This window comes from Aulonocara sp. 'chitande type north' Nkhata Bay, linkage group LG23 (assembly GCF_057382095.1).
Source record: "Aulonocara sp. 'chitande type north' Nkhata Bay isolate Kocher_YH1m ecotype deep benthic linkage group LG23, A_spYH_male_GT1.1, whole genome shotgun sequence".
Lineage (NCBI taxonomy): Eukaryota > Metazoa > Chordata > Actinopteri > Cichliformes > Cichlidae > Aulonocara > Aulonocara sp. 'chitande type north' Nkhata Bay.
This window is the reverse complement of record NC_141365.1, coordinates 48,720,159-48,738,060: the sequence shown is the minus strand read 5'-3', so window position 1 is coordinate 48,738,060 and position 17,902 is coordinate 48,720,159. Positions and strand designations below refer to the sequence as shown.

Below are 17,902 nucleotides of genomic sequence, written 5' to 3'. Positions count from 1 at the left end.
GTATTGTCTCTTATTTTCCAACCAGCAATAAAGCTGCCGTTTTTGAGTTTCACTCCAGTCTTCCGAGAGTCTGCATTTTGGGTCCTTTTCCTCGTTCCTGCCTGCACACAGCTGAACTATGACATTTAGGTATGTAGACATGGTCTACATACATACCTGCATGTTAGACCTAATCCCGAACCAAACTATTTAAAGCGGTATTTCCTTTAATTGTTGCTCCAGTTTTGGATATAATGAATTTATTTTTAGAAAATGGATACGTACCATAGGATTTTAAGGTTGCTGTAATTAAACCTCTATTTAAGAAACCCTCTTTTAATCAAGACAACTTAATGAACTATAGACCTATATCTAATCTTCCCTTCATATCTAAAATTCTTGAGGTAATAGTTGCCAATCAGGTGTGTTAGCACTTAAACAATAACGACCTGTTTGAAGAGTTTCAATCTGGCTTTAGAGCTCATCATAGCACTGAAACAGCTCTGGTGAAAGTTACTAATGATATTCTCATGGCCTCAGATAATGGACTGGTGACCATTCTGGTTCTACTGGACCTCAGTGCTGTTTTTGACACATTCAATCACAATATTCTCATAGAAAGGTTTGAAAATGTTGCAGGGATCAAAGGAACAGCACTAGGCTGGTTTAAATCTTACTTGTCCAACAGACTCAAGGTTTGTTTACGTAAATGATAAATCCTCTTCAACCTCTATGGTTACTTGTGGCGTACACCACAGGGTTCTGTACTTGGACTGATCCTTTTTACTATATATATGTTCCCTATTGGTAAAATCATTAGACAGCATGGGATAAATTTCCATAGCTATGCACACCTAAATCCTGATGAACCTAATCAGTTATAAAGATTACGGGCATGCTTGGAAGACATAAAAACCTGGATGTCTTCAAACTTCCTCCTTTTGAATTCCGACAAGACAGAAGTTGTCTTTGGACCAGAAGCTCAGAAAAACAAATTACTTGGTCAGTCCCTTCATCTGGATGGCATTAAATTAGCCTCCAGTAATAAAGCAAAGAACCTCTGTGTTATTTTTTGACAAAGACATGTCATTTAGATCTGACATGAAAGAGGTTTCTAGGGTCTCCTCCTTCCACCTCCGTAATATTGCTAAAATTAGAAACATCCCATCCAGGAGTGATGCTGAAAAACTAGTTGATGCCTTTGTTACTTCAAGGCTGCATTACTATAACTCTTAACTATCAGGAAGTCCACATAATGCAACTAAAAGTCTTCAGCTGATCCAAAATGCTGCAGCCAGGGTTCTGATGAATATCAAAAGAACAGATGACATCTCCTCCCGTGTTTTAAATGCACTTTAGAACAGCACGCAGCAACACTACATATGAGCGAGCGGAGGGAGGCATGGGGTCTTCACAGAGCCCCACTCTCTGCCAGCCGTCAGGGCGGGGGGGCCTGAAGGTGGAATTGGCCATCTGATCGAGGCCTGGGTTGCAGCGGCCCCCTGCCACTGCGGAGCCGGGGACGGTCTGCTTGATTTCCACCTCAGGGAGGAGGGCAACATCTGGGTCTGGGTATGAGTTCCCCCTCCGGGGCAAGAATACCTGGACCTGGGATGTAGAGAATGTTTGGGGAGTGTGATTGTGTGTACAGTGTCCATTTATGTCTGTGTCCACGTTGGGTGAGGGCCGAGTGTTTGTGGTTGTGTGTATGAGGGTGGGAAGGTATGTTTGTGTCTGCCGTACACATCACCACAAACAACACCACAAGCAGAGCACAAGTTTTAAGCCAGCGTGGTGTGATTATAGATGCCGTGCAGGTGGGTCCATCTCACATGCAGCGGCATCGCAGAACACGCCCCGCCACATACCCTCTTCCCCCGACTAAGACCGAGGAGCCACCTCCCCCCCCCCCTCCATGAGCAAGCGAGGGAATAGGCCTGGAGCATCAGCGCCCCAGCCCAGCCACGGGGAAGTGACTACCTGGGCGTTCGCCTGTAGATCTAGCGGCGCTGGTGACGAGGTGGTTCCAGGGACCGCCCACGCTTCCAGCGGCACCCCCATCCCGCTAGCGCACCAGCCTGTGGCTCACCTGAGCCGGTCGTTCCCTCGCGCTGTCCAACAATTACAATAATTATACGGTTGCTGTAACAGATTGTAGATACAATGCAGGTGAGTCTATCTCACCTGCAGCAGCATCCCAGACCAGCCACAATAATAAAGATTTTTCTATTTCATTATAAACTTTGTCCTAATTATGTCATGAGTTTTTACTATTTAAAAAGAAAAAGAAAGCATCACAAAAACACTTAAGGTCATGAAAATTAATTGTATTGCTGCAATACTTAAATATCTGTGGTCTAATCTATTTTTATTCACCAATCTCATTGTAGCAATAATATGCCTTTTTGGTCCAAGTTAATTATTTGAATTTTAAAACTCTTTTAGCCAAATAACTTTGAAGTTGTTACTAAAACTCATCATCCCCATTTACTACTTTTGTTTCATTCTTTAAAAATTTAGAAGCATAAATATCAGTCTTTTGGAAAAATTACATTTTATACAGTATTATTAAGTCTACATATTCCAAGTGAGTTATGTCAGAATGCACTAGAGCAATTTAACTCTATTACATCATAGCATTCTATTTGCAAGAATCCCAGTGTTAATCCACTGTTCTTGGCCAATGATATCCACTCCTCAGCACTATGGGGGCGCTAATGTACATCTACGCTGGTTGCCAACCACCATGAACATTTAAAGAGCAGAAGAAGAAGAAGAGGACACTAAAGAGTTCAGGTGCACGACATGAGGATTTAATGAGACAGCTTTTATCTTACTGCTTTCGTGGAAGATCAGGTGAGAACCATACAAATTCCCTTACACATGATGTTTATATAAATATATTCATCCAATAAAGCAAAGTAATATAGGTTATTATATTACGTTCGGATACACCAAAGCATCTAATTTTTGACAGTTTAGCTAGCCAGCATGCTAGTAGCAAAAGTTTGACATTCTGTTGCTGTTGGTTTGATTAATTTTGGTTTTAGCATCACAAAACTTGTGGTTTTAAAACTAGTGAGATCTGTTTTCAGAAAATATTTTACAAATGAAACAAAAACTGTAGGACAAATATGCTTATTGTTCAACCATACTAAATCATTATTTTAATTTATAACTTTAAGAAATATAAAAGGTTAAGGAAATGTGGATATGAAAATTAACTCATTAAGATTTGCAGTAACCTTAGACCAAATAAAATATACGAAACAGAACTTCCACAGGTAGGGCATGCAGCCTCTGACACACAGTGATACAAGATAGGAGGAACACAGATATTTGGAACCTTTAGGGGAGCTCTCCCCAACATAAATAGATTTTTCGATCTGTTTATTTCTATGTCTACATACATTTTGTAGTATAATGTGTTATTTCTAAAGTCATTAATACCTGATCTTTGCAGGGGATGGCGGCAACAAGGCCACGGAGAGCTAAAATAAATCCCATACAAGATGCTAGGTATTACTGCTCCTTAGGTGAAGACAAGGCAGGATTTGATGTGAGGTATATTGATTCATTTAAAGGTGAGTTGATTCCAAAGAATGCAGTCAGCTTCTCAAAATAGAAATTTTTATGTTTTTTGTAGTTTTTTTGTAGCATACCATGCATGAGAAAATTAATAATCACGAATATAATTATACTTGTTTTATTATTATTATTATTATATTTCTATTTTTTCCTTGTCTTTCCCCAAGGAATTATGAACATGTTACATGTTCCAAAATAAATAATACAATATAATCAAATAAAAAACATATTTAAAAACAAGAAGGATTTTAATTAAATGGTTTATAGTTTATTGCCCAATTTGTTTTTGATGTGTGTCTTTAGGTCGCGGTGTGTTCAGCTGTCGGTCATTTCAAAAGGGAGATTTTCTTTTTGAGTACAGAGGACAAATCATAACTAAAGAGGAACAAGAAAACCGAATGAAACTTTACCATGATGCACTCAAGGTTTTCATATTTGATTTCAAGTTCAATGGAAAACAGTTATGGTATGTAACTGCTTTGATAAAGGATAAAATACATGAGGTTTACAAATTATAATATTCAAATAATATTTTGAATTGAATATTAAAATGTTATTCAGACGTTCTACAACCTAATATACTTAATGACTTTCTTTACAGAGTGTAATTGTTATTGTATACTTTTTGTTTTAGTGTTGATGCTACCAGAGAGGACGGCTCACTTGGCAGACTTGTAAATGACGATAATGTGAATCCAAACAGTAAAATGACAGTTACCAGAGTGGATGGAAGGCCCCATCTCTGTTTGTTTGCAATCAAAGATATTGGTCCAGGAGAAGAAATCACCTATAACTATGGTGATTCCAACTGGCCATGGAGAAGCAAGGTATAATGTAAATAGTACAGTATAAGTATAAATAGTATTAAATGAATAAAGGCTATACTGAAAAGTATGCATACACACACAGGTCCTGTGTAATACTCAACTGGACAGGTCCAGACATTAGGAGGACTGTATTCATCTTGGCTAGACCCAAAGACTGCCATTCATTATTCATGCTTCTTCCTTAGAAATCCAACATGGTGCCATCTCAGGCTGTGGATGAGAATGCAGCCAGTTCCTCTCCTAACGACGCAACAAAGGTAAATTGGAGTTTCAGTGTCAGATTGTTTTAGTTGTAGACTGAGGTGCTAGTTATTAGGCAGTATTGAGGTATGTGGGTCCTTGGTTATCTTGACCAAGTAAGATGCACGCATTAGGAGGACTGAGATTTGAAACAGGAAGTATAAACAACTGAGTTCTACCTACAAGTGCGCCCACACACACGGGTCCTGTGTATTACTCAACTGGACAGGTCCAGACATTAGGAGGACAGAGTTTCGAAATGAATTCAGATCAATGAGAGTTACTCTGGCAATTGTGCATACACACACGGGTCCTGTGTATTACTCAACTGGACAGGTCCAGACATTAGGAGGACTGTATTCATCTTGGCTAGACCCAAAGACTGCCATTCATTATTCATGCTTCTTCCTTAGAAATCCAACATGGTGCCATCTCAGGCTGTGGATGAGAATGCAGCCAGTTCCTCTCCTAACGACACAACAAAGGTAAATTGGAGTTTCAGTGTCAGATTGTTTTAGTTGTAGACTGAGGTGCTAGTTATTAGGCAGTATTGAGGTATGTGGGTCCTTGGTTATCTTGACCAAGTAAGATGCACGCATTAGGAGGACTGAGATTTGAAACAGGAAGTATAAACAACTGAGTTCTACCTACAAGTGCGCCCACACACACGGGTCCTGTGTATTACTCAACTGGACAGGTCCAGACATTAGGAGGACTGAGTTTAGAAATGAATTCAGATCAATGAGTTACTCTGGCAATTGTGCATACACACACGGGTCCTGTGTATTACTCAACTGGACAGGTCCAGACATTAGGAGGACTGTATTCATCTTGGCTAGACCCAAAGACTGCCATTCATTATTCACGCTTCTTCCTTAGAAATCCAACATGGTGCCATCTCAGGCTGTGGATGAGAATGCAGCCAGTTCCTCTCCTAACGACGCAACAAAGGTAAATTGGAGTTTCAGTGTCAGATTGTTTTAGTTGTAGACTGAGGTGCTAGTTATTAGGCAGTATTGAGGTATGTGGGTCCTTGGTTATCTTGACCAAGTAAGATGCACGCATTAGGAGGACTGAGATTTGAAACAGGAAGTATAAACAACTGAGTTCTACCTACAAGTGCGCCCACACACACGGGTCCTGTGTATTACTCAACTGGACAGGTCCAGACATTAGGAGGACCGAGTTTCGAAATGAATTCAGATCAATGAGAGTTACTCTGGCAATTGTGCATATACACACGGGTCCTGTGTATTACTCAACTGGACAGGTCCAGACATTAGGAGGACTGTATTCATCTTGGCTAGACCCAAAGACTGCCATTCATTATTCACGCTTCTTCCTTAGAAATCCAACATGGTGCCATCTCAGGCTGTGGATGAGAATGCAGCCAGTTCCTCTCCTAACGACGCAACAAAGGTAAATTGGAGTTTCAGTGTCAGATTGTTTTAGTTGTAGACTGAGGTGCTAGTTATTAGGCAGTATTGAGGTATGTGGGTCCTTGGTTATCTTGACCAAGTAAGATGCACGCATTAGGAGGACTGAGATTTGAAACAGGAAGTATAAACAACTGAGTTCTACCTACAAGTGCGCCCACACACACGGGTCCTGTGTATTACTCAACTGGACAGGTCCAGACATTAGGAGGACCGAGTTTCGAAATGAATTCAGATCAATGAGAGTTACTCTGGCAATTGTGCATATACACACGGGTCCTGTGTATTACTCAACTGGACAGGTCCAGACATTAGGAGGACTGTATTCATCTTGGCTAGACCCAAAGACTGCCATTCATTATTCATGCTTCTTCCTTAGAAATCCAACATGGTGCCATCTCAGGCTGTGGATGAGAATGCAGCCAGTTCCTCTCCTAACGACACAACAAAGGTAAATTGGAGTTTCAGTGTCAGATTGTTTTAGTTGTAGACTGAGGTGCTAGTTATTAGGCAGTATTGAGGTATGTGGGTCCTTGGTTATCTTGACCAAGTAAGATGCACGCATTAGGAGGACTGAGATTTGAAACAGGAAGTATAAACAACTGAGTTCTACCTACAAGTGCGCCCACACACACGGGTCCTGTGTATTACTCAACTGGACAGGTCCAGACATTAGGAGGACTGAGTTTAGAAATGAATTCAGATCAATGAGAGTTACTCTGGCAAATGTGCATACACACACGGGTCTTGTGTATTACTCAACTGGACAGGTCCAGACATTAGGAGGACTGTATTCATCTTGGCTAGACCCAAAGACTGCCATTCATTATTCACGCTTCTTCCTTAGAAATCCAACATGGTGCCATCTCAGGCTGTGGATGAGAATGCAGCCAGTTCCTCTCCTAACGACGCAACAAAGGTAAATTGGAGTTTCAGTGTCAGATTGTTTTAGTTGTAGACTGAGGTGCTAGTTATTAGGCAGTATTGAGGTATGTGGGTCCTTGGTTATCTTGACCAAGTAAGATGCACGCATTAGGAGGACTGAGATTTGAAACAGGAAGTATAAACAACTGAGTTCTACCTACAAGTGCGCCCACACACACGGGTCCTGTGTATTACTCAACTGGACAGGTCCAGACATTAGGAGGACTGAGTTTAGAAATGAATTCAGATCAATGAGAGTTACTCTGGCAATTGTGCATACACACACGGGTCCTGTGTATTACTCAACTGGACAGGTCCAGACATTAGGAGGACTGTATTCATCTTGGCTAGACCCAAAGACTGCCATTCATTATTCACGCTTCTTCCTTAGAAATCCAACATGGTGCCATCTCAGGCTGTGGATGAGAATGCAGCCAGTTCCTCTCCTAACGACGCAACAAAGGTAAATTGGAGTTTCAGTGTCAGATTGTTTTAGTTGTAGACTGAGGTGCTAGTTATTAGGCAGTATTGAGGTATGTGGGTCCTTTGTTATCTTGACCAAGTAAGATGCACGCATTAGGAGGACTGAGATTTGAAACAGGAAGTATAAACAACTGAGTTCTACCTACAAGTGCGCCCACACACACGGGTCCTGTGTATTACTCAACTGGACAGGTCCAGACATTAGGAGGACTGAGTTTAGAAATGAATTCAGATCAATGAGAGTTACTCTGGCAATTGTGCATACACACACGGGTCCTGTGTATTACTCAACTGGACAGGTCCAGACATTAGGAGGACTGTATTCATCTTGGCTAGACCCAAAGACTGCCATTCATTATTCACGCTTCTTCCTTAGAAATCCAACATGGTGCCATCTCAGGCTGTGGATGAGAATGCAGCCAGTTCCTCTCCTAACGACGCAACAAAGGTAAATTGGAGTTTCAGTGTCAGATTGTTTTAGTTGTAGACTGAGGTGCTAGTTATTAGGCAGTATTGAGGTATGTGGGTCCTTGGTTATCTTGACCAAGTAAGATGCACGCATTAGGAGGACTGAGATTTGAAACAGGAAGTATAAACAACTGAGTTCTACCTACAAGTGCGCCCACACACACGGGTCCTGTGTATTACTCAACTGGACAGGTCCAGACATTAGGAGGACTGAGTTTAGAAATGAATTCAGATCAATGAGAGTTACTCTGGCAATTGTGCATACACACACGGGTCTTGTGTATTACTCAACTGGACAGGTCCAGACATTAGGAGGACTGTATTCATCTTGGCTAGACCCAAAGACTGCCATTCATTATTCACGCTTCTTCTTTAGAAATCCAACATGGTGGCATCTCAGGCTGTGGATGAGAATGCAGCCAGTTCCTCTCCTAACGACACAACAAAGGTAAATTGGAGTTTCAGTGTCAGATTGTTTTAGTTGTAGACTGAGGTGCTAGTTATTAGGCAGTATTGAGGTATGTGGGTCCTTGGTTATCTTGACCAAGTAAGATGCACGCATTAGGAGGACTGAGATTTGAAACAAGAAGTATGAAACCCCAACCCTAAATCTGGTTTGCATAAAGACGTAGTTCTCGGCTTGGTTGAAATGAACTCTGATGTAGTTAGATCGCATATTTGAATTTCAGCTGATCAAGGAGCAAGAATGAAGCTTACTATAGGAAGGAGCATGTAAATACAACCGAAACAATCGCTAAACTCTTTCCTGTTAATGCCAAGCACATTTATGTAACATTGTTGTGTAAAGGCCATCCGTTATGTCTTGATGGATTCATGACTTCATGATTTAATTATACTTTTTTACACTCCCAGTCAAAACTTTGGACACATCTTCTCATTTCAGAAAGAACAAATTGTAAGTCTAATCTTTTTTGGGTGTTGTGGGTCCACAATGAATTTTCTTTTCATTGTGGTTTTGTAATATATACCATAATATAAAACCTAGAAGAACAAATTGTTTTGAAAATTGATCTATATACAGCAGGTATTTTTCCCTTTAAATTTTGCATTGCAAAAGTTACAAAAATTGATTTAATAGTTTTAGTAACACTTGAACCTGTTTTTTTTTTTTTTTTCTTCCGTCCTTAACTCCTTTTTAAAGAGGAACCAAAACAACTATTTGGTTGTGTTATTTTACATCACAAAAGTATGAATTTTGTTTTTGATTACACTGTTTTTTTTTTTTTGTTTTTTTTTACCAAACAGGACTGCGATCATGATCTAGTCCCTGACGAAATGTCAAGTTTAGAAAAATGTTTTGCATGTGGAGGACCTTTTTCGCCTCTGAAATGGAGTGGTGTGAGATGTGAAGGTAATTATTTAATTATGGAAGGTTGGGTAGATTAGAATATCTTAAATATGATCCATAAGGAACACTATAAAAACTAATCCATAAGTAAATATGATATATGTTCATAATGAACCTTTTACATCTGCACTTTTTACATATTTACTTACCATGTCATTATTAAAGCTGCTATACCCAATTTGCAAAAACAAGTTAGCTTAACATATTTTTTTTTCATGTTCATAACAACATTTTAACAAAGCATAGCTATAAATGTTGTTTGGAGATTAAAGAAAAAAAAATGAAGTGGTTCTGTTGCATTTGTCTAAAACCATCAGCCAATAACATGGCTCAGTCCAGAAAAACGATAGAACAGTCTTTCCTGACTCCTTAAATTCTACATTAACATGGCTCCACCACACTATGCACTGGCCTGTTTAGCAGCAAAGCACACCAGGGGGTGTGGCCTATGGATAATATCCAATGGGAGGGGGGAGCCTTCTTGACTGTGTTTATGCTTCCATCTAGCCTGTTTTTTTAAATTGGGGAAAGCGGCTTTAACTACCTTTCTTTTATTAACTTAATTTTTCTCTGTCTAGTTTGCTACCAGTCCTGGCACAAAAGATGTTATGTTAGCCACAAGGTGAACCTCACTGAACCTCTTCCAGAGGTAAGTGTTTTTGCAGAATTCTTCTCAGTAAAATATGTAAGGTAAACAAAGTCTTACTTTGTGTTTTTGATTGTTATTAGGTCTTTAGTGAAGATAGTTCAAGTGAGGGGGCTTCATCAGAAGAGGAATATGTGCCAGATTCTATAGCTGACTCAGACAGCTCATGGGACAACAAATCAGAGCCTTTAAATATAAGTTGCAAACAAGTACAGAACTCTGAGATCTCCAGCAGTCAATGTGCTTGCAAAACGAAAAGACCTCGCCTAGAAAGTTTTTTAGAGAGAGTAGGACAAAGAATTTCAGAAGATGCCGAATCAATATCTGAAGATGGAATTGGCACAAGACAGCTCGACGTATCAGGGGTTATTGCCACAGCAGAAAAGTCTGATGCTGAAGGCATTGTTGATGACTCTAATACTACGGCTGAAGATTCCTTAAAAACATCCTCCTCACTAAGAAACAAAACATACTGCTACATTTGTGGAAAACTACAGACAAAGTTTACACGTCATTTAAAAACTCATGAGAAATCACATGCAGATGTTGCTCGAGTTTTAAGTCTTCCCAAGAAGTCCAAAGACCGTTTGAAAATGCTTTCTAAGCTGCGAAACAAAGGAAACCACAGACATAACTCGGAGGTCATCGCAAGTGGGATTGGATCATTAAAAACCAGACGCACATCAAAAAAACCCTACAAAGGAAAAGACTATATTCACTGCATTTATTGCGAGGCATTATATCTTAAAAGAGATCTTTGGAGACATGTTCGTAAATGTTCTTCAAAACCAGTGGAGGCCAATTCAGAGGGGGGACGAAAAAAGGTCTTGTCCCTGGCCTGTATGAGTGAGTCAGCTCTGTGTCAGCAAGTTTCCCCCGGTGTTTGGAAGATATTAGCTGTCATGAAAGATGATGAAATAACTTCTACTGTGCGAAGTGACTTCTCTATTCTTCAGCTTGCTCAATCATTCTTTAACAAACATGGGAAAGATCCCACCAAATTTGACTACATTCGCCAGACACTCCGAGAATGTGGAAGACTTCTGCTCACACTTCGGAAAGAATGCTCAATACACACTTTTGAGGATGCTGTAAGACCTGCAAATTTCAATGTGGTTATCAAAGCTGTTAAGAAGGTGTGTGGGTATGATGAAGAAAAGAACTGCTACTCGACTCCAAGCCTTGCTTTAAAGTTGGGACACTCACTGCAGAAAGTCTGTGATATTATACATTGCAGAGCACTGATGGCAGAAGACAGTGCACTGATAAAGTCAACCCAGAGTTTCAAAACCCTTTATGCTACAAAGTGGTCAGAACTCATCTCCCATACTGCATTAACCACACTAAACGAGCGGCACTTCAACAAGCCTTCCACACTTCCTTTCACAGAAGATGTTCAGCGTCTTCATAGACATCTGGAGAAGACTACAGAACAAGCACTGAAGGACTTGGAAGAGCATAGTTCACCAAAATCATACAGTGAACTTTGTAAAGCTACCATGGCAAATGTAATACTATTTAACAGGAGAAGAGGGGGAGAAATTTCAAAGATGACACTGAATGGCTTCCAGGAGAGAGACACTAGTACCCTGCACAAGGATGTTGCAATTGGACTGACAAAATTTGAACTTTACCTTTGTCAACACTTCAGTCGTGTAGAATTGAGGGGTAAACGAGGACGCAAGGTTGCAGTGCTACTTTCACCAGACATGGTGAATGCCATAACACGGCTGACAGAGAAAAGACAAGACTGTGGTGTTCTGGCAGAAAACATGTTCCTGTTTGCCAGACCTCATTGTCTGACTCCCTACAGAGGACAGGACTGTTTGAGGATTTATGCGACTGAATGTGGGGCTGAAAACCCTGAACACCTACGTTCAACGCAGTTGCGCAAACATGTCGCAACTTTGTCTCAGATCTTAAACCTCAAGAATCACGAGTTAGACCAAGTTGCCAACTTCCTAGGTCATGATATTCGTGTTCATCGCGAATATTATAGACTTCCAGAGGCTACTACCCAGCTTGCCAAAATATCCAAACTACTGATTGCCATGGAGAAAGGGTCTCTCAAAAGCCTTCAAGGCAAAACACTTGAAGAGATTGAAATCGAAGGTAAAGTGGTGTTAAGGTTAAGAATTATACACGTTTCCTGCACTATAACCTTATAATTCATTAAGACAATCTTTTATTTTGTTAGATAACCTACAGTTGACAGATTCAAGTGAAGAAAGTGAGGTCGGAGCGGAGCGTGAGGAGGTCGGAGCGGAGCGTGAGGAGGTCGGAGCGGAGCGTGAGGAGGTCGGAGCGGAGCGTGAGGAGGTCGGAGCGGAGCGTGAGGTCAATGACGGAAATCTTGTATATCCACAGATTGGTAAGTACAATGTGATTAGTCTCAACTTTGTTCAATTTATGAAATCACATGACTAATAGACTTTATTACAGATTCTATAGATACTAGAATGATGAAGAAAGTTGTCAAGGAACCTCCAGGTATGTGTTTGTCATCATTTATTGAAGCTTTTACCTTTGTAACTACTTCCTAGACACTTTTGCTATCTTTGCTATCTTTATGTAAAAAAAAAAAAGATAATTCATTACTATCATTTTTCCAGTGATTGTTACCTTTGTCCAAATGGTAATTTAAAGAAAGTCAAGGATCTTTCTAAAGACCAGCTCAACAGAATAGAAAGGTCAGTTTTGGAGGATGGTCAGGTAGGAAATGCTAGTTTGAACAGGTGATTTTGAGCTGTGATTTAAAGTTCTAGAGAGAATCTAATGAGCAGAGGAAGTTCCAGAGGGTGCAATTAGCAGTGGCAAAGGATTGTACCCTCAGATTTATGATTTTGATGATGGGGGTAAGGAGGTTAGTGTTAGCAGTGTTGTGGGAGAGTGACAGTAAAGACAATCCCTCAGGGTGGCGGGGGCGAGGTTGTTGAAGGCTTAAAAGTTGATTAGGAGTTTGCACTCAATACTATAGTCAGTGTGCAGCCAGTAATGTTCTTTTTAGGATGTGGTGATATAGTCTCTAGAGTGAGTGCAGTAGAGTAAGGGGGCAGCAGAGTTCTTAATAGATTGCAGTTCTTGGAGGTGAGTTTGGGGAAAGCAAAGATGCTGGGATTCTTTTTGAGGGTGGAGAGAATGGATAGGATTAGGAAGAACAATATCATTGGGACTGCACATGTTGGAAAAAATGTCTACATTGTTCTACATTGGCCAGGTTGAGGTTGTGTTGGGCATGTGCAAACAAGGGACAGTGAGGAAGGTTTGTTGAAGGATGTTAGAAAGGAAGCTGCCCTGCAGGAGACAGAAGGAGATGAGATTAATCAAGAGAGATGAAAATAGTTGGTGTGTGGAGGGCTGATCTACTACTCTTTATTTACCTGGTTTGCGCTTCTGAAGTATTCCCTCTACGCTCTCATCCTCTTTCTACAGTAAATCAGTGGTGAGTGGAAAGTTGACCAGTCACCGGAGTAGTGATGGGTCGTTCGCGAACGAAATGGCTCTTAGAGCTGGTTCTTTGAAGTGAACGATGCGAGCCGGCTCCTTATTGGGAGCCGTGGATTTTTTTTTTTACTTTCTCTTGCCCTCTCTCTCACTTTTTTCGCTGCACGTCAGCCTTGTGTTTGCGCTGAGTAGAGACGGGAGGGGCGCAAACAGAGCCTTGCGTTTGCACCCCTCCCGCCTCTGAGCAGAGGGAGGAGCTAGGGGCGGTAGTTACACTCGCAACAGCAGTAGCACACGAAAAGAGCAGCAGGGAGAGAGAGAGAAAGAGAGCCGGGAGCAACAACAAGAGACAATGTCGTCACATTAGAAAGGTGGAGTAAAGAAAATGAGTGACACCAAGAAAAGAAGCAAAATCTAGAACCATTTAAATTTTACTGACAATACATAGGCAGAGTGTAGAGTCTGCAAGAAAAGGATATCATATAGAGCCGGTGCACGGGCACCTGAAAACTGTCCACTCATCAGTGCGATGGGAAGATAAAACACAGTGAATTAAGTGTGATATAAGTGAAGCTGCCAGTGTGTCTACCCACTGAGCTGAGCACTGGGCACTTGGTATTTTTAAATTTAAAGTTTAAATTTTAAAAGTTAAATTGTAAATGGTAGGTTTTTGTATTTTATAATTTATTTTTTAAATTTTATGTGGAGTGAATAAATAAAAGCAGATTTATATAATGAACATATATACATAGAAAACATGTTTTTAAACATTAGTAATTCATTTTGTGCATAATTTTATATTGTTGTTAATAATAAATGAATGAAAGCAACAAAATAACCTGAAGAGCCGGTTCGGGAGCCGAAAGAGCCGGCTCTTTTTAGTGAGCCGAGCCGAGAGAGCCGGATCTCTAAAAAGAGCCGGAAATCCCATCACTACACCGGAGTCTTGTTTGGAGAAAAATTCAGCCTTGTATCTTTTAATATCAGCTGTAATAGCTCTAGCCATATTCCACATTCACATGTGTCACCTTAAACTAAAAGTCATAGTTGCGACTCTGGATTTATCTTAGAAACCATATTCAAGATTTCAAGGTCCATTAGTTGCTTGACCACATTCAGGAGCATTTGACATTACATTATAAGAGATTTAATACAACAAATATATGCTTACTGTTTTGTTTTGTTTTTCAGCACAAAGTAAAAATGGAGCGGGTAAGGTCATTGAACCCAACAGAATACTAAACAAGGAGATGAAGCCAAGCAGTAAGAAGAAAACAAATGAACAATCTGGTAAATGGTGACATGCATACAAAAGTCACTTAAGCACAAATGTAAACTTCATGCATTTTTGAACCCAGTTATCCACACCACCCAAGCCAGTATGGTGACTATGCTCATCTTTCTGCCAGGGACCGTACCATAATTCTACAACTTGGTTAGACAATTATATTAACCTACTTGGTAAGGTAAAACATAAATCACATTCAATGTGGAACAATACCTTGTATTAAGTAATGGGATAAATGTTTAAATTACTTTCCCTATGCCTGTTTTAATCTGTAATACATTTAAATACTTATCATTTTCAAAACAGCAATGCACCAAAACAATTAATAAACAAAGCAATGAGAACATATTATGATTTGGGTTTTTAATTTTGAGGATTCCTCAACCATTGGGCTTCTACATTATCTCCATACTCTGAACATCATCTTATTCCCATAGGCAGAATCTGGATAATATTGGAAAATTTGGGCTGGTTTGGCTAATTGTGGGCTGTAACCTGAACGTCTTGAAGAAAATTATGTTCACTGAAAAAACCTGAAGGCCCACCTCATGGTCAGGCAGGGTCCACCCTTGTTTTTAAATAAACATTTGAGTCAGACAGTTATATATGAAATGTTTGAGTATATGTTATACATTTCAAATTATTACAATATCATGCTATACATGTTTTTTGTTGTATAACGGTGTGTGGAATAAAATGCTCTCCATCCATAGTGATTTGCCATAGCTATTTATTGGAATTCTGACTTAATGTGGGCTACCTTTCAGAATTTTACATTTAAATAAATGTATTCATCCATTGTAATAAGTATTTAAACAGTCAGCATTACAGGATTTATACCAAAGAAACACTGTTACAACAAATTCACCTTAAAGGGGACATATTATGCAAAACCCACTTTTTTTTGTTGCTTTTGTATGTATATTTGGTTATGAATTGCCTCCCGACTCCTTAAGTGTAGGTTTTCAACAACTAAAAAAGGAGCTCTTTTAGGTCCCAGGTAGTGTATTTTGCACAATCCAGCATAATCACAGCCTCAGCACCTGTCCTCGTGGACAATGCAAAGGCCGTCTTTGGGCTGTGTAGACTAAACACTAACTGTTCTTAGCAGGGCTGTAAAACTAGTGTGTGCAGAACTCAATTCTTCGGCTTATTTGAAGGAAGCCGATTATCGCCATTATATTTTTGCATCCTACAACCATGTCAACTCACACAATTGAGCATAATACGTCCCCTTTAATTTAAAAATTGTTTAAAAAGTAGTTTGTTTACATTTATTTTTTTCTGCTTCTAGCTTCTCTGGAAAATGCAAGGAGGGTCAAAAAGCATCCTTGGTCTCCCACGGAGGTTGCTGCGATAATGAAGTATTTTGGCGAACATATCAAAAAAGGAAAACTGGCCACTATTATCGAATGCCAGCAATGCAAAACTGCAGAAGATCCTGCTCTGGCTGGTCGTTCTATTCAAAACATCAGAGATTTTGTGAGGAATCGGGGCGTGTCGTTGAAGAAAAAAGAAAATCCTATGTAGAGGAGTCTACATAACTCCAAAGTACTTCTTGGAGGAGTTACAAAAGATATTTTGTATGTTTTGGTTTCTCATTTATTTATTTTAGAATTTTACTATTAGAAGATTGGTGAATTCATTTTGTTGACACTGTTTTAGTGCATCTGATCTAAGAGGACATATAATTTTATATTGCCAGTTATTTTCATTTCTGTTAACAAAACAATCCTGTTTTTGTAAAATGCACTCAATTTGTTCCTTTTATTCACCTGTTGCCCTTTTAATACACACAAAATACATGTTTGTGTATGTGTATGGCCTTTGTCCTGTTAATAAAGTTAGCCCTGACAATTACTGTTCATGTCAGGGGGAGGAGCCAAGTTACCTAATTAGTGTTGTCCTCTTATTACACCATGTTGTCAGGTTCTTATATTTTGAGTTCTGGTGTGTTTTTCACAATTTTGAAGTGAGATTTGTGTTGTACAACTCAAATGGGATTTTTAAAGATGCACTTCATCTATCTAGCACAAGCGGAAAGGGGGGTCCGTTTAGTGTTGCAAAAATCTTGTTTGAAAAAATTGTCCTTCCAATTCACCTTTACCAGTATGTGTGAGTGTGTGTGTGCGTGTGTGTGCGTGTGTGTGTGCGTGTGTGTGTGCGTGTGTGTGTGCGTGTGTGCGTGCGTGTGTGCGTGCGTGAGTGCGTGCGTGTGTGTGTGTGTGTGTGTGTGTGTGTGCGCGTGTGTGCGTGTGTGTGTGTGCGCGTGTGTGCGCGTGTGTGCGTGTGTGTGCGTGTGCGCGAGTGTGTGAGTGTGTGTGTGTGTGTGTGTGTGCCTTAGAAGTCAAATAATACATTAGCCCTACTTAAAAAACATCTGAATTACATTTAGAGCTGAGATTCTAAGTTGTAAGCAGAAATCTTACGCTCAGCCAGAAACATGTTTCCCCACTTTCACAATGCTGAGGTGTCAAATCCACAACCCCCAACAAATGGTTTGTTACACGCGGGTGTGAAGGGCAAGCTTTACTTACACAGCCTCACACACAGTAGATTTTTAAAGTTTTTGGTTACAGGGGTTTAGCCACAGATGCAACATCCACTTTTGATAAAGATCACTCCACCTGTTTATTTCTTAAGAAATTAAGCATCTTTATTAAGCTTTTATTTATAAATGTCTACACAATAATAGACACCGTGTGCTCTGAGACATTATAGACTTCTACTTCCATCGGTTTGCATTTTAAACTCCCAGCCTTTCAGTTTGTTATGAACGACTTATATTTCTAACATTTTGTGATATAAAAGTGAACCATGCGACTTTTTTTATTTGGAATGACTTAAGACACGAGTTATTTAAACAATTCTAAATGACAGTGTGATGGCCATAGTACTTTATGTGGGCCAAATGTGTTAAGGATAATGTTTATCAATGTAAAATTGCAAAGAACTTGTGGATAGAATATACCATTTTGTAAACAGTTACCTCAGAAGCTGTACTGGTAGATCTATGTATCTAAGGTAAAACTATCCACAGTACTTCCACTTCACCTGTGAGTGTACAAACACTGGAGGGACATATATTGTCCATATCAGTGTCACTGTGGAAGGTAAATGCATTTTGGTTTCTTTATCTGACACAGTTATTCAGCACTGTGTTAGCATTGTATTGACCTGCTTATGTGTTTTTTATTCTTGTAATTTGTT

The 17,902-nt window shown here is 39.8% G+C and overlaps 1 protein-coding gene and 1 long non-coding RNA gene across 2 annotated transcripts; both read left to right on the top strand.

The window, feature by feature from the left end:
* Nucleotides 1-2,350: 2,350 nt before the first annotated feature.
* Nucleotides 2,351-16,304, top strand: LOC147302883 (uncharacterized). The gene is made up of 17 exons (XM_086283606.1): nucleotides 2,351-3,563; nucleotides 3,871-4,033; nucleotides 4,202-4,394; nucleotides 4,580-4,651; nucleotides 5,048-5,119; nucleotides 5,514-5,585; nucleotides 5,982-6,053; nucleotides 6,450-6,521; nucleotides 6,918-6,989; nucleotides 7,386-7,457; nucleotides 7,854-7,925; nucleotides 8,322-8,393; nucleotides 10,185-12,072; nucleotides 12,158-12,331; nucleotides 12,403-12,450; nucleotides 14,596-14,694; nucleotides 15,987-16,304. The coding sequence occupies exons 1-17, from the start codon at nucleotides 3,446-3,448 to the stop codon at nucleotides 16,220-16,222; spliced, it is 3,567 nt and encodes a 1,188-aa protein (XP_086139732.1). The 5' UTR covers nucleotides 2,351-3,445; the 3' UTR covers nucleotides 16,223-16,304.
* LOC147302884 (uncharacterized) lies at nucleotides 8,808-10,176 on the top strand. The gene is made up of 3 exons (XR_015127347.1): nucleotides 8,808-9,317; nucleotides 9,893-9,963; nucleotides 10,044-10,176. It is a non-coding gene; the product is annotated as an uncharacterized LOC147302884 (long non-coding RNA).
* Nucleotides 16,305-17,902: the final 1,598 nt, after the last annotated feature.

Bases quoted from the DNA above. Each gene is read 5' to 3' on its own strand.
- LOC147302883 (XM_086283606.1), top strand. From the start codon at position 3,446: ATGGCGGCAACAAGGCCACGGAGAGCTAAAATAAATCCCATACAAGAT. The intron at 7,926-8,321 runs GTAAATTGGAGT...CTTCTTCTTTAG, and splicing joins CTCCTAACGACGCAACAAAG to AAATCCAACATGGTGGCATC. The intron at 8,394-10,184 runs GTAAATTGGAGT...CAGAACTCTGAG, and splicing joins CTCCTAACGACACAACAAAG to ATCTCCAGCAGTCAATGTGC.